The sequence below is a fragment of the Melospiza melodia genome, chromosome 2, assembly GCF_035770615.1.
Source record: "Melospiza melodia melodia isolate bMelMel2 chromosome 2, bMelMel2.pri, whole genome shotgun sequence".
Classification (NCBI taxonomy): Eukaryota; Metazoa; Chordata; class Aves; order Passeriformes; family Passerellidae; genus Melospiza; species Melospiza melodia.
The window spans coordinates 28,776,566-28,799,252 of NC_086195.1; the positions used below are offsets into that span (position 1 = coordinate 28,776,566).

At 43.8% G+C, this 22,687-nt stretch overlaps 1 protein-coding gene across 1 annotated transcript; it reads left to right on the forward strand.

Annotated features, from left to right (window-relative positions):
• Nucleotides 1-11,201: 11,201 nt before the first annotated feature.
• Nucleotides 11,202-22,356, forward strand: LOC134415099 (OX-2 membrane glycoprotein-like). Its single transcript, XM_063150405.1, has 3 exons — nucleotides 11,202-11,568; nucleotides 20,826-21,137; nucleotides 21,676-22,356. The coding sequence occupies exons 1-3, from the start codon at nucleotides 11,202-11,204 to the stop codon at nucleotides 22,005-22,007; spliced, it is 1,011 nt and encodes a 336-aa protein (XP_063006475.1). The 3' UTR covers nucleotides 22,008-22,356.
• Nucleotides 22,357-22,687: the final 331 nt, after the last annotated feature.

Below are 22,687 nucleotides of genomic sequence, written 5' to 3' on the forward strand. Positions count from 1 at the left end.
GAAGCTGCATACAATTCTGTGAAAAACATATGTTAAAGATGAAAAATTCCAGGAATACTTTCTTTTCTTTCTGGTCTGGGGATAGGTAATAAGGTAATAAGCTAAAATCCTCTTGTAGAGCTGTAGAGAAAAGATTCTGTTTCCTTGTAACACATGAAAACCATGAGGAGATAAAGGGTTCAATTTGTTATCAAGGAAAGGCCTCCATGCTAAAGTAAGCAGATGTTAGATTAGCTATAATCCTGTGAGAAATTTGAACAGAGAAGGAGACAAGAGCGGTCCTGTGCCCCCAGGAGAAGAAAAAGAAGAAAATCTCTGTTCCCAGAGATAAAGATGATTTTAGAGATAGATAATGAGAACTTTTGCCTTTGAATAGCTCATCTTTAAAACAGTACCCCATAAACTGACATGGCCCATAAACACAGCTGTGGGAAAAGCTTGTAGAAAAAAGGAAGGACTTCACAATTGCAGACTTCCCTAGGCGGCTGCTATTTGTGAGGAAATTGAGAGCCACAAGAGAACTGTTTTTTTTTTCTTGTGGAGAAGTCTCCTCAACATTAACAAGAAGGACTTCTCTCCCTAAGTGAACTGAAGAAAGACTATTCTAGAAGTACTAATCTGGCTAAAATTTTAGGTTTTGTTTCTTTACATTGTCATTTGTTTCATTTACATTGTGGGAAAGAAAAGGTTGTGGGAGGAAGAGAAGCATTCTGAAAGTTTTGTTCTGATTCCTATTACTCTTTCTTTAGTTATGTTAATAAATCTTTCTTTATACCCTTTTAAAGTTTTGAGCCTACTTTGCCTTTCTCCTAATCCTACCTCACAACAGTAAGTGAGTGCACTGGTGATTAGCCAGCGCTAAACCCACCACACTCCTTAGTGCATTAAGTGAGAAAACTCAAATTAACTAACCAAAACCACTACACTGGGCTTGTACATATTAAATAGCTCTAGGTGGGTGAATCAGCAGCAAATACTGTGAAGAGATAGGAAAGAACCAGTCTCATGCTCCCACAAATTATCTACATCAATCTGACCTCTAGCATGTCTTGGGAAAAAGCAAAATGAAGAAAAACACAATGATGGCATGACAGAAATGGCAAACACATGGGGTAAGTGCAAGGCTAGCAGAACTGATCTCTAGCAGTTGAAATAATCCTTGCTGCTTCAAGCAAAAGACTTTACTTGCAGGTTTAAGTATTGAAATTATTTGGCAAAGTTAGGAGCCTCTACACTATGTTCAGGTTGCTGTTAGCAAGTTTCTTGGTAATAAGAGCTAGCCTTTCTGAGGGGTGCACTGTTGCTTATAGTTGACAATTTTGCCCTTGTAAAAGGCCAGTAATTAACAAACGTTTTGCAATGCAGAGTTAATATTTATATGCTAGATTTATATATATAACAAGAATGTGCTAAGGGATGCAAAGCTGCCAAGTCGTATGAATTTAGGGATTACAAACAGCATGCTGTTGGAGGTACATTATGAATCAGTCTCTAATTGCTTATTTGCATTTTTTTTCTTTCCCAGGACTGAAGAAAACATGCAATGCCACTATCCTTTTTTGCTATTGTTACTTTCCTTGCTCAATGTATGGTCTTAAGTCTCATTTCTTTTATAAATTACCTAAGTTCCGCAACTCGCCTGGAATAATTTATTTCTGCAGATGTCCCTAGAGGTCTTACAAGAGCAGCAAAAAGTTTTTCAGATATTAGTGAACTTCCCAATTTTCTGTTTAGTTGGAGAACTTAGATAGCTTTCGTTACATTTCATTACATTCAAAACAAAGCTGTAATACTACCTCATTCCAGGTTACTTGCCTGGTTTTCTTTGAATTATAGTTTTGCCTATACTATATAAGTTGGAGGTGCCACTGTGACTATTTCATACAATTCAATAGAAGTCCTATGAGCTCCATTTAAAATAAAATATGTATGTGTATATTTATAATATACATAACTCACATTAGGAGCCTTTTGTAGCAGTCAGATATTGTGAGTTTGATATAAGTATTTTTGTTTCTGCTGTTTATTTATTTGACTTATTCTTGTTTATATTCAGTTGGATTCTGATTTTTTAGTCCCTTGCTCACATGAAAAAGCTGTTGGGTTTGGCTAGCTCTTCCCTTGGCTTGTCAAAAGATAAATACCATATGTTCCTATAGTAAATTAGATCTGTAAATTGATGTATAATTCTTAGATAAATTCTTATTTAGTCAGTCATGGGTAATCCTGCAGGGAGTATACATTGTATGGTCTGAGAATTGCAAACCTTTCTCAGCATCTGCATTCATGCTACAGACATGCTGACTCTTTGAGACAGGTCCCCAGCAGTTAGAGAAAGGGAGCCCAGCTTGTTTGTGGGTGGAGAGGGGTTCTGAAGGGTTGGGTCTTATTTGCCTGAGGTTTTTTTCACAATTATAAGTATAGCTTCATTAGTAAAAATGCTGGGAAATAGTTTTCACCAGCAGTCATGAGAGAGGACAAATGTGACTGTCATTAAAATGAGAACAAAGGCAGATTTCCATTTCTTTCTCTTTCTTTCTTTCTTTCTTTCTTTCTTTCTTTCTTTCTTTCTTTCTTTCTTTCTTTCTTTCTTTCTTTCTTTCTTTCTTTCTTTCTTTCTTTCTTTCTTTCTTTCTTTCTTTCTTTCTTTCTTTCTTTCTTTCTTTCTTTCTTTCTTTCTTTCTTTCTTTCTTTCTTTCTTTCTTTCTTTCTTTCTTTCTTTCTTTCTTTCTTTCTTTCTTTCTTTCTTTCTTTCTTTCTTTCTTTCTTTTTCTTCCTTCCTTCCGACACTTCCTTCCGACACTTCCTTCCTTCCTTCCGACACTTCCTTCCTTCCTTCCTTTCCTTTCCTTTCCTTTCTTTCTCTCCCGCCCCTTCCTCTCTTTCCATAATTTCACTTAGCTCTTTGCAGAGAAGCTGCATGAACTATGTTACAGGGGTGTCATGCTTGGGAAATGGTCAAACCAAATACAGAAATGCCTCTAAAAAGCAAACACTTCAAACAGAAGGGATGAAATGGCAGACATGGGGATTTATAGGAAGAAAGAAAGAGTCAAGAAATTAATTACAGAGGAATCAGCAGAGTCACAGATAAATGGTAGGGTCTGCAATATTTTCTCCCAGCAGCTGCTGTTAAGAGCTCAAGTTTGTGTTGCCTGGTTTGCACACCTGAAACTAAGATTGCCTTTAGTCTGAATTTACTTCAAAACAAAGGGCTGAGAGATGGGACAGTGGATACTTGTTTCTGTCCCTGAAGGGGCACATCTTGGGCAGAGGTAGTGGGATGCTGCTGGTAACGTCATACAGACATCCACAGAACCACTTTAATAAGGGCTTATGCTGATTCCAGAAATATGAAGCTCCTCCTGCTGTAGGGCAGGACATCATCAGCCTTCAGGAGGCAGGGCTTCAGGGGGGACCTGCTGCAGCTGTTGTCTCTGTCTAATTTGGTGTCCCACAACAAGAAGTTGCTGGTCCAGAAAGAGGACCTTCCTCCACAAATATCCAATTCTTACCTAATTCCTTAAACTCACCACCTCTAACACAAAACTGCCAAACACTCAAAACTCACTGTATGCAACCAAATAAAAGCTCCATCCATGCTCTGTGGCTGGCTGCTTGGCAAAGAAAGTCCAATGCTCTATGTCTTCAGTGCATTTTAATTCCTGCCACCCCTGTAACTGACTCTGGGGCCTCCTCCCTTGTACCCCACAAGCCACGGCTGGTCCTTGCCTACATATGGACTAATTAATCTGATGAACTTTGCCTGCCTGTCTCACTGGAGTGATAGTTTTGGGATATTTCTTCAAACTGGCTGCCAATTTTCCCAAGATTCATAGACACTCCCTCACCTGTAGGTGCCAATCTACTTTGATTTTTTTTCCCGCATCTCGTTAAAGTTACTCAGGAGATGTGCTGACAGCTGGATGATGTAAATGCATGAACCTCATTCCTTAGAAATTTTATGTGGATGGGTTGCCTGCTACAAGATACATAAAAACTTTGTGTTGTGACCTGAGCTTTCCTTTTCACCTGACTCTGAGTTGGCCCTGTCTGTGAAGCAGAGGAGTCTTTCCTAGCTGACCCTCAGTCTCTGCCTCTCACACTGCCTGGAGAGCAGCAGTGTCCAGGACTTGACCTCTGCAGCACCAGGGTTTTGCAAGGATCCTGAGTCACTGCAGAGGAATGACTGTTTCTCTGAAAAAGCAAACAAACAAAACCAAAAACCCCACAAAAAAAAAATAACCCACCCAAACAAAAAAAAAGACCTACCCTCATAATTTCTCCATCCCTCTGAACTTCTGTGAGGTCTATGATTTTTCTGAAAGACCAAAAATTGCAGCTTTGTCAGCAATGGGGCAGCTGTGACTGAGGAGAGATGTGCTACACAGAAATCACAGAAATCAACAAGCTGGCACGGCTTGTTGGCAGCAGCTGGAGTGAGGTGATTTGCAGTATCTCTCAGCCATGCAAGGTAGCTGGTCAATGCTCTCCTTGAATGACTTCTCCTGGCAGAGGTTTGTTGGAAGTTTTGAAAGTGAACAAAACAGGGTGTGGAGCTGCACAGACTGGGGCACAGCACCATGCCAGTGATGTCTTTTACTGCAGTGGCCCCTCCCCTCTGATGGGGGATATAGGTTTCTCGGCCCCATCAAGTTAGCAGAAAAAAATCTGCCTTAAAAATCCTTGCTTGCAAGGTTCTTATAAAGAATTCTGTTCTTATTCCCACTCCTAAAAAGCACTCAAAAGTGACACAAGTCCCACATATAAGGGTGACAGGACCACTCAAAGCAGTGGGGTTTCAGCAAACTTGGGAGCTGAGAGCCTGTACCTGGGACCCTTTAGGCACACCAGCTCATCACTGCTCCTTGCTGCCACAGGTTTCAAACAGAATCCAGTTTCACACGGATTTCTTTTGCCTTGACTCAAACTGCTACTGAAGAACAGGGCTTCATGCTTTGGTGACTTCTGCCCTTTTCCTCAAGGCCAGGAAATGTGACAACTTAGACATCTGGCCACAGACCTGCAGAGATGTGAGAGATGCATTCTCTTTGCAAATAAGAGGAACATTGAATTTTGGTAATGGAGTGCTCATCTGAGCTCCTTAAGACCAAGTAAGCAGTCAGGGTGCAGTACTCAGAGGCTCCATGACCTTTTCTTTCATCTATCAAGACTACAATGGAAAAGAAAGGGAATTTTCCACCTGTCCTAGGTTGTTCTTGTTGAGCATCCTCCTGTCTTTATAATTCCTTAGAAGACAATCTATTCCTGACCACTGTTGCACGTAACTATAGTACACTCACAGAGCTTCTGTATAGCATTTAAATATATTGTACAATTTAGTCTATTTCTATATAGTGTATATAAAAGCTTGTCTTTATGAGACATGATACCAACAGGTAAGAGATAGCAAGGATAATCTCCTCTAAGTGTAGTTTTCCTGCCTGGAAACTTGGAGTAGATGACAAGTATTCTCTGTTCCTTTTGTTCCTCACCAGGATGGATTCCCTTCCTGCCTTCAGCAAACTCTCTGTGCTGGGAGCTTACAGATGTCACCTCTGTAAACATGATCCTGAGGCAATAGTCTTTGACATACTAAGAACTATATTGTTTATCCTAATTTGCTTTGTTAATCTAGAAGCTCCTCATGGTACCTTGCAGGACACCTTGAAGCTGATTCAATGCAGGTATCATTTGTTTTGGAATCACTCTCTTAGTCCTATTGTTTAGTTTAATGTAAAATGGTATTGGGCCTACCTTATTTTTGGTAGACAGTTTCCCATCCTTCGCCTGGATCTCTGCACCCTTTGGTAGCCAGTTTTGGTGTGGTTTCCTTGCTAACTGACTTGTTTTCTGTACTGGCTGTTTAACAGAATGAAACTCAGTGACCAAAGCAGTACATTATCTCACTGTAAGTGGATGCAGCAGTCAGATGTTGTGCACCTAAAAAAACCAAAACCCACCCCAAAGCCTCCACTGCAGGCAAACATTAGCAAGTGGGGGTGGGAGAGGAAGAGAGGTGGAATAGATGAGTGATGTAGCTTCCTGGGGTGCTGGGAAGAGCTGGTGGCCTCCATAGAGTGACTAAAGTGCTGCAGAATGAACTCCCTCTAGGTTCTGTAGTCTGAAATAGCAATTTATCATGGTTTTGACAACAGGAAACCACATGCCTAGCCATCTTGATCTTCTGAGAAATGCTGTGACAAACTGAATGGTAAAACGAAACACTTCAAACCACAGAGAAGTATAGCCTTTGCTACTGAAGCTTCTGAGTGCAGTCTTTTTGTGCTCCTTTTTGTCCTTTAAAAAAATTATTATAATTTATTCATTTTTCTTTCTCCCAAGCTACAAGGAAGAAAAAACAGAAGAACCAGAATGTATTTTGCAGGTCTTGTTGGCTGGGGAGGAACAAAGTTTTAGTTGACTCGTTGTAATTGTTGTACATTGCCAGGAAAAAAAAAATCTCTTTAGGACTTCAGATGTCTGCAGCCATTTCATCAAACCTCAGAGATAAGAAGTGTCAGGCAGTTAAGAAAACACTCTAAGAACAAGTGCTGTCCCCTAGGAACATGGAACGGTTTTGCAGATAGAGGTACACCACTATGGGTCAGGTCTCTGCTAAGTAGCCCCCTCCTTTGTTTCTATTTTGCACTTCGCTAAGGAGTCCAACACCAGATTTCAGCAACAGAAGCTGTAACTTGCAGCTGAGAGCAGGGTATTAGCAGAGGGAGGGAGTCCAGTTTGGGGAGAGATCACATACCTCCAATACAAATATGACAAGGATAAACAGCTATGTCTGTGTATAAACTACCCTTGTGTGCTCTGAACTGGAACATGTGTGCAAACACAACAATTAATCTGTAACCCTGCCCAAATGAGCACCACAGGTCCTGCAGCATCCCTTGGATTTGAACTGCCACAGCCTGCTCTGATGCTAAGCCAGAGGCCTGGAGCAAATATTGGTAGATGCAGCTACTGTCCTTACCTCAGTGTACTGCAGCTCTCCAAACTCAACTGAGATGTAGTGTTATTTGCCATATGGAGGCACTACTGAAATATGTTATAAAGTTCCAGACCTGTTAAATTGCATTCAACAAGCTGCTTCCCAACAGTGCTACCTATAACTAGAGCTGAGAAACCAATCTCCAAAAGTCACTGCAATTCAGAAGTCAATGAAACCCTCTCCACCTGTTTTGTACTCTTTACAGGCAACGTCTTGAGAGGTGGCACTGGATTCTTCTGATAAGGTAGGCAGACATCCAGTTGTTAACCAGGGCTTGGATGGCTGAAAAAACAGTGGTTTAGCCTGGTAGTTGACAAATCAATGTTTTAGACTATAATTGTGCCTGAGTGATTTCCCTTGGCAATATTTTCTGGAAGTTCAGCTATGTGAATTATAAATTACATTAGTCACTTGGTCTGTGGGGAAATGCTGGCATTTCGTGACTGTGCAATTCCTGTATGTTCTTTTTTTAATTTACTCAGAACTAAATAGAACATTCTGGTGAAACTGAAAGGAAGAAAGTAATACAAATCATTGTGCTTTTCAAGCAGTAGTTGCAGAACTACTTCTGCCAAATTTATCCCAAGCTTTTGCTGTCTTTGGAATGTAACTGAAGCTCAGGCATGGCATGCAGTTCTCAGAAATGAGGACATTGTGCAACTGGAGCTGTAGACTTACTGCCATCTTACTGGCAAGAAAGGAGAAGGTTGGTAATCCATCAAAAGACTATGCAAAGATGAACAGAGCAGCCATTCATGCATTTAAAAATACATTCACAAATTTAAAATAAGTGGTTGGGTTAATGGATCTCACATCATGAGTAAAATGTTGTGTTTAAAGCAATTAATCACGTGCTGATGTTGTCTGGTCCCTGGAGAAACGAGAGTGGTTTGACAGAGATGCTGCAGCAGTTGGATGCGCATGCAAACACTGACTCATGAAGACTGTTAGGGAGGTCCCTGCAGCCTCAGGTACCCTGTGACACCAGGAGCTGTCAGAGGAGAAGCAGAGCTTGGAAGGAGCAGCCAGCATACACAGCTCTTTCTCACCAGGGATGCCATAACAAATTAAAGCAAACACTTTTTTCCCACTGGCAGAGATACCTCTGTCCTTTGCTAAGACTGAAAGTTTGCTCTTCATTGAAAAGTGTTTCCTCTAGCAGCACACAGTTTTGGTTCTGGAAGATCAGAGTGTTTCTAAGAGAAAATAAGTTGGTTAAAGCTGACAAGAATATTTCCTGCATACCAGTTAGGCTTGCAATTATTTTTAAAATCAAGTGCAGTTCCTTCTGTGATTGCTAATTAGTGATCTCACATTTTGATCAGGCCAGAATGCCCTTCCAGAAATTTTGAAGGAAAGTGCAACTATGCAAGTAATTCAAGGAAAGGAAAATAAGATATCTCAAAGGAAAAAGACAATGGTATGAAGCAAATGCATTTTTCAGACTTATGGGAATGAATTTTTGAACCTACTCAAAAGCACATCCAAAATGTGTCTTTAGAAGAATACTGATACTTGAGCTGTTTCTGTTTTCAGATTAGTTGCCTCTAAGGAGAAAAGGAATCATAAATGTGAAAGCATGTTTGAGAATTTTTTGTATCACTTTATGGTTTAGGCCTGCTGGCTTGCAACTGATTTGCATAATTTGAGGCTAATCTGTGTGGCCATTCAACTGAGGGAAAACATTTTATTTGCAATCATAGTCATTTGTAGTAGTAAGAAATTGCAAAAAATGTAAGCCGCCTCATCAGAAATCAGAAACGTGAAACACAATTTACCAGTAGAAGTCTGATAAACAAATCAGGTCTCATAGTATGCTGCCCACTGTGCCATAGGAGAGCCACCCGTGGGCAAAGGGCTTGGCTGGTTTCAGCAGTGATCACAATGCACACCAGAAAAGGGAACACAGGCATAACAATGACAAAGCAAAAAGGCACAAAAACAATGACTCAGACAAGTTGTGTGACCTATTTTTATAGTCATCTCAGGTGATAGTGGAGGAGGAAGTGTGTGCTTGTGGAGTCTTTCCAAGGGACAGGGCTGGGGAAGGATCATGGACCTGTGGAAATGGAGGCAACCTCAATGGAGGAGAGGTGAGACCAAGGCCCTGCTCTTTCCCTGAGACAACATATGACTTAGGCCCTGAGTCCACCTCTTGGCTTGCTTTGGTCTCCTTAACCTAGAGAATGAGTTGTTTTACAGAAGCATCAGCACCTCCTGGGTCTTTCATCACCTCATCATTGAATTACACGATGGGTGCAGATTCCTAACTCTGAGTTACATATGTGCTTTGTGTTACATTTGTGCTACTCGTTGCAGCATAGCCTTTCCTGGAGCTCAGGTCAAGGCCAGTGTGGCCTTTCCTCTTGCAGCCCACAGACACTGGGTGCTGAGCCAGGTAGGTGCTTACGAAAAACAAACCTTATGGACAAAGTGCTTGTGAAAAACCCAGTACCCCTGTCTGCTTATCAGCACAGCTGGGAAAACCTGAGTTTCTGGCTCTGACATTTGTTGTCATGTCCCCTAAAATTCAGTTGCGTCATAGAAGCAGGAGGTTTTCACAAGGTGGCATTTGTTGTAGTTTCCTGGTGGGGAATGTCCCTAGAGTAAAAGCGAAGCATTTAAAAAAGGGGAAGTGGCACTCAGTGGATCATTCGTTCATCTCTCTGAGCACACAGCTGAGATGATGATGGTTACTTGCCTGCTCCTCTCCAGTGTCTGGACCGCTGTTCCAGGTAACTCCCTTATCAGTCTGGGTGGGTGTCTGTGTAATTTTCCTAACAGCATTAGGGACCTCAGTGGCTGTGCCAGCCTCCTTCTGTGCTGCTGGGTGCTGCAGTCCCCACTTTGCACCCTCCTGGGGCAAACCTAGTGATTACAGGGCACTTGTACTGTACTACTTACCTTGGGATCAGGCATGTCACTGCTGTTGCACTGACAGCATCCAGTTCTTAATTTAGCACCAGTGCACCATAAATTCCAGAGAGATGTATAAAGGTATTGCAATGGACAAATTATAAAGCAGGCAGACTGTGTTTTTAGGTATCTGCTCAGGCCATCAAAAGCATGGATGTATTACAGTGGTTTTGTATTTTAAAATCATGTAGAAAAGGCTGAATTAGTTTCAAAGTAGCTTCCATGATCATGGTTTGTAGTCTGCCTATGGCACTGCTGAGATCTAGAAAGCAAAGTGACTGGCACAGCTTGACAACTGGCTTCTTGGTCTTTGATGGCAGATTTGCCTGGCCATGGTCACAGCCAGAATCTCAGAGCACCTTCTTGAGTAGGTCAGCCTAGTGCACTTCTGGACACTGCAGACAGCCTCACCTTCTCTGCAAAGATATTTCCCTTTCTTGTAAATTGAATTATGTTCTCAGTGCTGCAACTGTTACTGCTGATACCTCCCTTCCCATGCTGACATGCACAAATAAACTTTGAAAACTATTATGCCATAAGAACTGTTGAGCTGAGCTGTCAGCTTCACTTTGTTGGTACCCTTAACAATTTTTGCATGTCTACGAATTGGAAGAGGAGACTGATTGTTTTCTTCTTTTCCCTGGAGACTTTTAATACCATGTCATTTCTGCTGTGCAAGTTTTCTCCCTGCAGGCCATCAGTATTTTTGATGCTCTTCTGCAGCTGTTTCTCAGCAGCATGACTTCAATGCTGAGATAAGAGGACAGATGTAGTTTGCCTCAGGTTCTTCCTGAGAACTCTTCTTGCTTTTTTCTTCTACTTTTCTGATCCTTACCAGTTTCTGACAAGTGTGAATACATGATGTATGTATAGTGAGACACATAAACATTTTTAGCATTTTTACTGATTTGCTACACCCCATGCCACAGGAGGGCTAAGAGGGTGGTATTGGGCCAACAGCTGTTTATCAGCATGGCTAAAAGTTTAGGGAATCTCTTCATGGGTGCCCATGGGATAGCAGTCCTAGCAGACAAATCAGTGGCTCCCAACACCAGAACTGCCTTTCTCAGTGCTCTCTGCAGCACAGATATTAGGCTGGCAAAATGCTAGGTGTGAGAGGTGGCAGGTTCAGTGAAACTCTCTGGGTAGTTCTTTCAAGTTCATTTTCAACTTTTCCCTAGATGGAGGGATAGAGAAATCCTCCGGAGTTGCTCTGCTTGGAAATGAGGGTGAGGGGCTGTGGGGGCCTTTGGTGGGGTTGGGCTGCAGAAGAGCGTGAGAAATGCTGAGTATGGCACCTGCTTCTCCCCCAGCCTCTGTGCAGGTGATGAACAGAAAGGTCCAGTCAGTCCAGGCAGGAGGAAATGTTACTTTATCATGCCGGTCAGTCACAAAAGAAGATGTGATACAGGTGACATGGCAGAAAGAGACGGATGGGACTGAAGACAACATAGCAACTTACAGTACGATTAATGGCCAAAAAATAGCCAAGGCCTATGTAAGCCATGTGAGCTTTGCCCACAGCAAGTTACAAGCCTCAGCCATCTCCCTTGATGGAGTCACCCTCCAAGATGAAGGATGCTACAAATGCATCTTCAACACATTTCCCTCGGGGGCTGTCACTGGCAGGATGTGTCTCAAGGTTTATGGTAAGGTACTATAATTGTGTACGGGTGCTCATCTGAGGACCAAGTCATTTTTCCTTTGAAAAACCTTGCCTAACATTGCAACATTGATGCGGAAAAAATGGTTCTCCCTGCCTCTCTCTCCCTCTCTGGTTTTACCTCTGATGGTAAATCAGCATTCAACAGTTCTTTAATTTTCTTACATTTCAAGTCAGCAACAGCAAGATTCAAAACTGACATGTAACTCATGACTTCCTCCAAGTTTCCCTAGACGTGTGCTGTGCTGACAGCTGCCTGGCCACAGCCATGTACCCTGTGCTCCTCTGCTTCCTTTCACTGCTCTTCTCACCTCTTAATCCTGGAAATCAGGCTAATTTTGACTTGCTCTGCATTTGGTTATAAAAAAATTGCAAAGTATTCAAAATGCAAAGAGGGACATGCATGACCAGAATAGCTGGGAGCTCATTTTGAAGCTAGAGTAAAAATAATAGCAGTTGGGTTGGGGTCAGGAACAGGATTAAAAAAAAAAAAAAAAGAAAAGGAAGGCTAAAATACTGTACAGCTCATGGGATTTGACACATTAATATCTTGAGCATGTCAGCATCAACTAGCTTAAAGAAGAGAGTTGAAAAAAATCATGAGTCAAGATGGCAATATTTGTCACCTCCATATGAAATCATCAACTTGCAAGTGCAACCTGAAATAAAGACTAATAGATGAACTCAAAAGAACTAAGAGTAACAAGCTGCTTATCTTTTGAGGAAAGCTGCTGGGTTTTGTCCAGCTGAGAGAGCTGAGACATTAAACATGCTCTGAGGACACCCAGTTGACTCCTAGCTTTCTCAGAGATGAGACTGCTGTGGGGAAACTGGCCAAAGATCATATCCCATCTGAAGAGTATCAGTGTCTGTGCCCTGTCACTGCTGATATGACCCCCCTAGTACCTTCTGCTGACAAAGACATGGACACATATGTCCACACACATGTCTCTGGAGTCCTCTGTGTGGAGAAAGAAAGCTCCTAACCTAGAGGGGAAAGGAGGTGGTGGTGAAAAATACAAGGGAAAACCAAGCCTGGAACTAAAGTTCTTTTTCCCATGTTTTGGGAAAACTAGGGCAGAAAAGAGAAATGAGGAGAAATTCATGCGGTATTTCATATATGAAGAGGAAAGTTCCTAAAGAAAGCCAGTTCTGAGTCATTCAGAGGGTAAGCACTGATTATAGACTACAGGAAAAACATGGAAGTGCCTTGCAGAGGTATGAGGTGGCTGTGGGGTTTTCGGGGTCTCCCCAAAAATAGCTGCCATTTTTAGGTGTCCCAAACAGAGAAGTCCAGTTAAGCACAACCTGTCTGGGCCCCTCAGGCAGGCTCCAGGGCTGCAGGAAATCTTAGCAAGCTCAGGTCTTAAATGAGATCAGCTCTTTAGAGATTCTCAGCTCACTAATGATTTTCAGCTCTTTTCCTTGCTAAGTGCCTTTGGCAGATGCAGGGAAAGAGAGGAGAAGTGCTGTGTGAGGTTACACAGAGATGTCTTTTTTGGCAGCTTCTGCAAAGGGTCTCAGTGACAGCTCTACTGCTGAGCTGGGCAGATGAGGGTGTTTATATAGGGTTTAGGAGTTGTGGAAATTGTCCAATGGTAAGGATCGAGGTGAACATGACCTATAGTCTTAAAGAGAGATAACTAGAGTCCGAAGGCAGAAGAGGGGCTTCTTAGGTCCAGTCATCATGACTAGGCATTTCTTATCTTAGGCTTCTGAATGCCAGGGAGGCCTTGCAGGCCCTGTGCCTGATATGCAGAGGGATCTCATTCTTTTTAATCACATAAACACAGAGATTTCTTTTGGGTTTGGGTTTTGGTTTGGTTTTTTTTCTATCCAAGTGGGGGAATTCCCTCCCAAACTCACCAGCTGTGAGGCTATGGTTCATCCTTCACGAGAGCACTAATTCTAAAAAAAGAAAAGGGATGTTTTTCTCCTGCCTCAGATGAAAATGCATCAACTGAGAAGGATTTAAGTTCTCTCATAGGCGACTGCTAGAGGCTGCCTCACCAAAGTCATGATAGCCTTCCTGTAATGTGCTGTATCAAACCAGCCCTGGAGAGTCACCATGAACAAACTAAACATTTGGCACTTTGAAAGCAGGTTTTAGTTCATATATGATTGTCTCATTGAAGCCAATTTATATGATACTACTTAAAAGCCATAATCTTGCTCGTTACACCCCAAATCCTCATGATGGGAACAACTTGTCTGAACAAGCCCAGAAGTTGCCCCATGAGGGAAAAGTGAAGCTAGCAGGAATCTCCCAAGGCTCAGAGGTTCAGGGCAGGGTAAGTTTAATTTTCACCAGTTGAAAATTAAACACTGCGATGTCTTTGCCCTCAAGAGGGGACTAACAGGGAATTTACAAGCTGGTAATTGTCTGATTACTGCAGCCTTAGCTAACACAGCTGTTTTGGGACGGGACGGGATGGGCACCATCACCTCACAATGAGGGGAAGTGAAACCACATAAGAACTGGCTACAACACTGTAAAAACAGAAACAAGTATGACTGGAAGGATATCAGACCTGCCTGGCTGAAAAGAGCAAACTCAGGAAGAAGCAGAAATGTCCTACCCTGTAGCAAAATCCATTTCAGAACAGAATAGTTTCAAGCAAGCTTAGTGGGTCTCTTTTGAGCAGTCTGCTGCATTCCCCCTTCATTTTACTTTGGAAATATTTGCCAAACTTCATTGTCAAAGAGAATGAGAATGAAATCCAGAATAAGGATTGAGGGAGAGGGGACTATGAGAGGCAGAAATTGGAGAGAGGGGGATGTGCCACATGAGGATGGGCAAGACTTGCTGAGCCACAAAATTCCCTGGACATTTGCTGTGCTGACTCTGGAGACTGCCTGCCTTCACTGTAGACGGCAACATTTGTCTGGAAGCCTTGAGCCCAGCTGGAAAAATGCCATCGCAATTTCTGAGACAGGGAAACCAAGGCACAGTACTGCTCGTGAACACTCATATGGTTTCAAAAAGCTTTCTGTCATCACGAGGCATATTGTGATTCCTACAATCTGTTATCATTTTCTGTAACAGCACTGCTAAGCCTTTAAACATAAAAAACATATAATGAATCAGGTCATTATATGCTTTTTATGTTTAAAGGCTTAGCAGTGCCTAATTCCCTCTAATTACAGAAAGCTATTACAGATTAAGCCATTTTCAGATATTTGGGAATGCTGACAGAGCTCAAATTTGGGAACATCTGCAATACTGATCTGCAAGAAAGACTAAAGCAAGTACTGGCACACAACATCTCAGGTGAAGACTTTTTCACTGGAAACAAATATTTTGATGAAAGGCAAAAGAAGCAGTTAACTGTATGCATCAAACATGAACAGCCAGCACATACTAGCAAACAGCACAGCAGGACTTTCCTGCAAAAGCAAGCACTTACATGTTTTGACAGTGCATCTATTACAGACATTTGCTAGAGAGAAGCTCAGCCCTGCAGGATCATTCATTGGGGTCCACTGTGAGAAGAGACAGAACTGCTTAGTCAGAAGAAGAGCAGGTGCAGAGTGCATGTGTTTCTGGCAAGACACTGACAAGTTTTTCTCATCATCTGTGGCAACATCTGTGACTTCTCCATGTGATTGCTTGTGAATTTTGAAACCTAATATTTGAAGTTAATGCTGTGGGTGGATGTGTTAATTTTATGCATCTCGTGAGTGAAAGAAGTTCAGAGATAATTTTCTAAACGAAACATAAATTGTTTGCAACACTAGTCTTTTCATATCTGGGAGATTTTGAGATGTCCCAACTGAAATCCCCCTAAACACTTTCCTTTTTTTGTCAGAGGTTTCAGCAACTCTGTGGGTGTTGAGTTTTTGTCTATGGTTGATGCAAAAAGTGAGAAATACAAGTTTATTTTTTCTATGCTCACACAGCCATAGTAAGTAAATAAGGTCAGGCTTGTAAAAAAATTAAACAACAAACAAAAAGCAACAAAATTGGTATACAAAGTCTTGCTTCCACCCTCTGGGAGTTATGGCTTGGAAGAGACAGACAACCTTTCGAGGTGCATCTGGAATTGTACCAGGAGCTTATAGGTGCCATTACACATCTGGCGTGTTCTTTTTCCCCTTTTTGCAGTGTCTGCTACCCCTCACAGGCAAATCTTTGTTTACCTCTCAAAAGCAAAAATCGTTGTTTTTCCTAAGAAGAATTAAAAGATCTTTTGTTTGCTCATTTAAAAGCAGAATTGCTAAATGATAGAGGTATGTTCCAGTGTTGGGATAAAAATTAATTTTACCATAAATATTGCACTTAACACTGTTATTTTTCTTATGTAAGTAGTAATATACACATGGAGTTCTACTAATTACAGCAGTGGATACTTTTTTAAACAGAAGGCATTCATGGTAATTCAGACTTGATTGAAACTAGAATTGCCATTGAACTTAAATGCTTAAAAAAAGCAATATTTTCAGAAACCAAGACCTAGAAGTAGACCCTATTTCCTCAGCACATGCACTGAAGAAGAAGGCAGGCTGGTGAGCTGCCAGGCAGAAACCCATGGATTGCACTCCCAAATTACACACCTTTAGAGATATTGTGCCTGTGCAAACTGACCTTATCAAACTGAGCAGAGGCTTGAACTAGACATTCTCCTGAAGTCTCTTCTGACCTAAATTATGGCATGATTTTATGCCAAGGGATAAATAGGTGATTTTTCACATGGGACACGGCTTATGTGCTCAGATCTCATCTGGAGTTCTATCCAGGTTGAAACCAACTTCCAGAACTTCTCCCCTTTATCTATTTCTTGCAAATACAGTTTGTATAAATAGGGATCAACAAGTAGGCTTCATGTGAGTGATTAAGCATGAATGATGCCTGTAGTTCATCCTTCTTCCAGACTAAAATTAAATGTGACAGCATCCACAAATCTCTGGAGTGAGAGTGTTGAAAGAAGCGATCTTTCATGATAGTTTCGAGGGATACTATGATGCACCGAAAACCCATTTACAAGAGGAAACAAAGTTAAACAAGCACTGTGGGATCTCAGCACCTCAGGACTGAGGTGCAGAGAGACTGAGACCACCCTTGGGGGGCTCAGGAGTCCTGGAATGTTGCCAGAAGTGTCTGGTGGCAGGACTTTGATCCTACACAGGAGATGACACCTGTATGAGGACTGGGAGGATTTCACTGGGGTGAATGGTGAAGGGATAAGTTAATTAAGGTGTAGAACACAGGGTTTAGGATTTCTGTACAGGGGGGTCTAGAGAAGTAAGATGGAGGAATTGGGGCGTGTCCTGTCCTTCTTCTTCTTCTTCTTGGCCTCCATCTTCTGTGGTGATGGTGGCACTTTGGGATTGGTCTTTACTAGAAGTGCACCGGTTAATAAGAACAGAAGGTATTGGAGAAAAATTGTAAATATTGTACACGTAACTTCGAGTATAAAGATAGGTGACCGCCCCGGAGGCTGGGGAGTGTGCCCATGGCTGACTTGCTGTGCAGACCTCTGTCGGGCTGAAAGAAAATCTTTTAGATAAACAATTAATAAACACCGAGACCGAAACAAGATCAGAAGTTTCTCCTCGTCCTTTGAAGCGCCGGGCTGCCCAAGACCACTCTGGGCCTTTCCAGGTCTTTGAAACAGCCGAGAAACCGAGCAAGTGGCATCCCTGAGCTATCTCCGGACATACATCAGCCAGCCGGGAGAAACAGAAAACCGACAAACATAAATCAACCTAAAATAAATCAGCTTAAATCAGAAAAGAGAAAAACATTGAAAATCTACAAGTGGCGTTCACTGCGTGGGCTACTCCCCACCAACGCTTTCGGTGGGGGATCAGCCCTGAAGAGCTGAAGCTCAAGAGCTGAAGAGCAAAGAGGGCAGCTCCAATCTAGGACGAGTTCTCAGGAGAGCACTGATAGCTCCTGAGGAGAGAAGCCTGAAGAAAAAAGAAAAAGAAGAAGGAAAAAAAAACCAGCCAGAAGAGTCTGCAAAAAACAGCAGTCACTGAGAATTACATCTCTCAGCTTCTACCGAAGACAGTTCGTAGCAGAGCAGCCCGGATCGGAACCGGAAGGCGCCTCTGGATTCTTCTCCTGTGACCTGCTGGACAGAGACGGGAGCCTTCGGACAGCTCTGACGACAGATTCGGTGAGAAGGTCAAAATATAAGAACATAATTGCACACTCTCCCAACAACAACGGGAAATTTTGTCCGCCTTACAAGGCGTGGCTCAAGCACACACAGAAGGGATCCCAAAGAAAGAATTAAAACAGCTATTGTTGTGGGCAAGGCTTAATTACCCACTTGCCAAAACATGCCTGCTATTCGAAGTGGGGTTTTGGCAGGAAATCAATAGGCACTGATATTTCTTAATGAAAAAAAAAAAAAAAGATGAGACAGCGTTAAAGCTGCTCTTGCCGGCAAGGGTAATGCTGGAAAAGCATATCGGTTCAGTCGAAAAGACTGGGAGAGCAACGAAAAGTTGCTGCACCCTCAGCAGAAGGGTGGGGGAGCAAGGCTCCAAAGAAAAAAAAAAAAAATTAAATTATTTCTGGCCTTAAGAAGCCAGGGGGAAAGGGCTCTCGAGAAAAGAGAGCAGGAAAAAATATTAAAGCCCCGGTCCCAAAACCCAGAAACCCCAGGAAACTCCTAAAGCGTCCTGAAACTCCGGAGAGTACAGGGGAGTCAGGATCGGAGGGGGGGGGTGCAGGGGGGAGAGAAGGGATCGGGGGGGGGGAACGCTTCCTCGCGGGGGCACGGTGCGCCAGCGGCGGAGCCGGCGGGGAGCGTGGGAGAAGAGATACCGGGAGACACGAGTCCCGGTGTGGCTTTTGTCAGCACAGCGCCGGGGGGTGGCGGCCGTCCCAGAGACGCGCGCGGCGGGCAGAACTCGCAAAAACCCGCGGACAAATTCGGCTCGAATTGCGGGGCGGGGCGGGCCCGGGTGCCGGCGGGGGGCGGGCCGTACACACCGGCGGGAGGAATGGACACAAGAGACAGAGTCAGGGGCAGACCAAGGGAGGAGACCTGGGAGGTGGAACAAGGGAGAGAGTGACGTCAGCCCAGGAGAGACGGGGAGAGGCTCGGAGAGCACGCATGCGCAGAGAGTAGAGCGCGGGCGGGGGCGGGCCCATGACGTCTCGGGCGAGGAGGGGCCGTGCTCGGGTTCCTGTCCCAGCGGCTCCACATCCTCTTCAGACTTGGTACCTCTGGATGAAAACCCTCGGAGTCCCAGTCCCTTCCCTTCAAGGGAGACGTTCTGGTGTTCAAGCTCCATTTCCAGCTGAATTAAAAGCCAGGCAGACACGGTCTCAAACGAGATCACGAACACGGCAGTTGACAGGACGAGGGGCAGTCGAGCCCATGCTGTCGTCCGACCTGGGGAGGCCGGTGACAGCGCCACCTAGTGGGGGGCAAGGCTTTCGCTTGTGTCTCCGCAGATCGAGATCTGACGTGGGTGTCGGTACGACACGTGAAACCATTTCGAGTGCGAGAACATGAAAACGCGGATCCGAGAAACAAGATCCAAGAAACAAAGAGACGAGTACTCAGACAGGAGTCGAGACTCAGACTGCACAAGACAACTCGGAAGAGAAATAAAAAGAAACTAAGGACTTTGGGGGAATTCTCTGTTAAAGTCCTGAATGAAAAGCGAACAATGATTTCACATAGAAGCGAAGCCATGAGTTTCATGATGCTTATCTGCATCATTCTTTCATTCATTGCAGTAAGCAATGGGGGTAATATACCTATTAGTCAGCAAAAGCAAAATGTATGGTAGAATTCTTTGACATCTCTCCCATTTGGAGAGGAATTTTAAGGGTAGAGTTCTTTGACATCTCTCCCATTTGGAGAGGAATTTTAAGGGTAGAGTTCTATGTTTTAATAATTCTACTAGTCCTCATACTTGTTATCCCATGAATATTTGCATGTTTAAAACACGCTATGAATCAGATAGCAAAAGAAGCTTTCCTGGTGCAAACAGAAGGGGGAGATGTGGGATCTCAGCACCTCAGGACTGTGGTGCAGAGAGACTGAGACCACCCTTGGGGGGCTCAGGAGTCCTGGAATGTTGCCAGAAGTGTCTGGTGGCAGGATTTTGATCCTACACAGGAGATGACACCTGTATGAGGACTGGGAGGATTTCACTGGGGTGAATGGTGAAGGGATAAGTTAATTAAGGTGTAGAACACAGGGTTTAGGATTTCTGTACAGGGGGGTCTAGAGAAGTAAGATGGAGGAATTGGGGCGTGTCCTGTCCTTCTTCTTCTTCTTCTTGGCCTCCATCTTCTGTGGTGATGGTGGCACTTTGGGATTGGTCTTTACTAGAAGTGCACCGGTTAATAAGAATAGAAGGTATTGGAGAAAAATTGTAAATATTGTACACGTAACTTCGAGTATAAAGATAGGTGACCGCCCCGGAGGCTGGGGAGTGTGCCCATGGCTGACTTGCTGTGCAGACCTCTGTCGGGCTGAAAGAAAATCTTTTAGATAAACAATTAATAAACACCGAGACCGAAACAAGATCAGAAGTTTCTCCTCGTCCTTTGAAGCGCCGGGCTGCCCAAGGCCATTCTGGGCCTTTCCAGGTCTTTGAAACAGCCGAGAAACCGAGCAAGTAGCATCCCTGAGCTATCTCCGGACATACATCAGCCAGCCGGGAGAAACAGAAAACCGACAAACATAAATCAACCTAAAATAAATCAGCTTAAATCAGAAAAGAGAAAAACATTGAAACCGACAAAGCACAAACCATGAAATCCCATGGTGTAACCACATACAAATTCACTATTACTGTCTTGCATAAATAGATCCATTTAGTCCTTTGATTTGCAACTCTACACACCTCAACAGCAAAAATGCTAAACAGCGGCAAAACTAATCCTGCAGGTAATTTTAAAGGAAAATAATTCTAACTCATTTAAGCAGTTCAGCTCTTTCAAAGAGAAAAGGACATGACATATGACTTCGCAGTTCACCGCCTTCTGCTTTTAACTCAGCCATAATCACCACTTTTCAGCTGGGTGGCCGCTGCTAGTAACAGAACTGAAACATGATGCTTCTACCCTTTTGCCCTTTCTGTTGTCCAGCTCTTCACTTCCAGACTACTGTCTGATCACCTTCATATTCATCTGTCACTGCTGGGGCTTTGGGAAGGGGGAGCTAAGATTAGATAGTAAGCTTTTCCTCCAAGATAACTGTAAATACAGATGCTCTTTGCTCAAACATAGGCAGAAACTAATGGACTTTATCACTTTGTTCTTTACAGCCATCTCAGACCCCAGAGTGGAAACTAAACTTATATCCAGTCCAGACAAAGCTGAGGATTCTGAGAAAATGGTGGGGATGAGCTGCTCAGCAACAGGGAAACCAGCTCCAAAAATAACCTGGCACCTCCCCAGCATACTGCAGCAGAAACCAAAGGAGTACCACATAAAGTTCAGCAACCAGACCGTGACTGTCATCAGCAATTTTACCCATACCCACTCCAAAATCCTTCGGGAGTACCCCATCACCTGCATGATCCAACATCCTTTTCTAAATGTGACCCTGGTGCTGCCCACAGACAGCCTGGAGCAGGGTCAGTATGTAACTCTGCTCCTGCTCTGGGGTAGGGCAGAAATTGGGAAGCACCTCCTGGGGTAGAATCAGAAAACTCCTCAGAGGGTTGGAAGGTGGGAAAGGCACCTGGAAGAGCAGCTGTGGTTGGGCTTGGGAGGGATGGAGGAGGTGCCATGAAACATCCAGATGCCCTGACCAATGGCACATAATGTCTTACTTACTGCTTCTCAGGTCCTCTTACCCACCATGATGTACCCCAACCTCCCTGTCTCTGTGAAGGACTATTTGTGACAGGGTTCCCTGTCACGTAATGTGACAAACCGAAACATGTCAGTGTTGGGTAGCTCAGAGGGGCTGGGTTGTACATGCCTGATCCTAACATCAGACCAAGCACAGGTGCTGACAATGCCACTTCTGTGCATCATGCTGGAATGTGCTCCCAGTGCTCTTGTCCATCTCATTTCACCCCAGGAAATGGCCAAGGGATGCTTGAAATGGGTTTCAGGTTGTTTTTTTTACTTCATGCACAAACTGAGTACTTGTTACTTTCCCCACAGGTCCAGACAGCAGCATGGCATCGGCCATTGCCATTGCACTGGGGGTCCTGGTCCCCCTGACCTCCCTTCTCATTCTCACCTGCCTCTTCTTCCACTGCCTCAGGCACCTACGTGATGCAGAGAGAAACCCAACCTGGCCCTGCTGGGTAGGTCTGCCTTTCCTCAGGGTGCTGCAAAATTCACTCCCACAGGTCTTGAGGTTCAATACCATGACCTGGCTTTGCCCAGCCACACAAGGGCTGCCTGCACACTGCCCAAGCCAGGCTGAAACTGGGCTGGAGAGGGACACAGGAATGAGCCCCCAGTCAGACAGCTGGGAAGGGGAAACCTGATTGTGTATAGCTGTGGGATCTCAGCACCTCAGGACTGAGGTGCAGAGTGACCGAGACCACCCTTGGGGGGCTCAGCAGTCCTGGAATGTTGCCAGAAGTGTCTGGTGGCAGGATTTTGATCCTACACAGGAGATGACACCTGTATGAGGACTGGGAGGATTTCACTGGGGTGAATGGTGAAGGGATAAGTTAATTAAGGTGTAGAACACAGGGTTTAGGATTTCTGTACAGGGGGGTCTAGAGAAGTAAGATGGAGGAATTGGGGCGTGTCCTGTCCTTCTTCTTCTTCTTCTTGGCCTCCATCTTCTGTGGTGATGGTGGCACTTTGGGATTGGTCTTTACTAGAAGTGCACCGGTTAATAAGAGTAGAAGGTATTGGAGAAAAATCATAAATATTGTACACGTAACTTTGGGTATAAAGATAAGTGACCGCCCCAGAGGCTGGGGAGTGTGCCCATGGCTGACTTGCTGTGCAGACCTCTGTTGGGCTGAAAGAAAATCTTTTAGATAAACTATTAATAAACACTGAGACCGAAACAAGATCAGAAGTCTCTCCTCATCCGTTGAAGCGCGGGCTGCCCAAGGCCACTCTGGGCCTTTCCAGGTCTTTGAAACAGCCGAGAAACCGAGCAAGTGGCATCCCTGAGCTATCTCCGGACATACATCAGCACGCAGGAGAA

Bases quoted from the DNA above. Each gene is read 5' to 3' on its own strand.
- LOC134415099 (XM_063150405.1), top strand. From the start codon at position 11,202: ATGCTGAGTATGGCACCTGCTTCTCCCCCAGCCTCTGTGCAGGTGATG. The intron at 11,569-20,825 runs GTAAGGTACTAT...TGTTCTTTACAG, and splicing joins GATGTGTCTCAAGGTTTATG to CCATCTCAGACCCCAGAGTG. The intron at 21,138-21,675 runs GTCAGTATGTAA...CTTTCCCCACAG, and splicing joins CACAGACAGCCTGGAGCAGG to GTCCAGACAGCAGCATGGCA.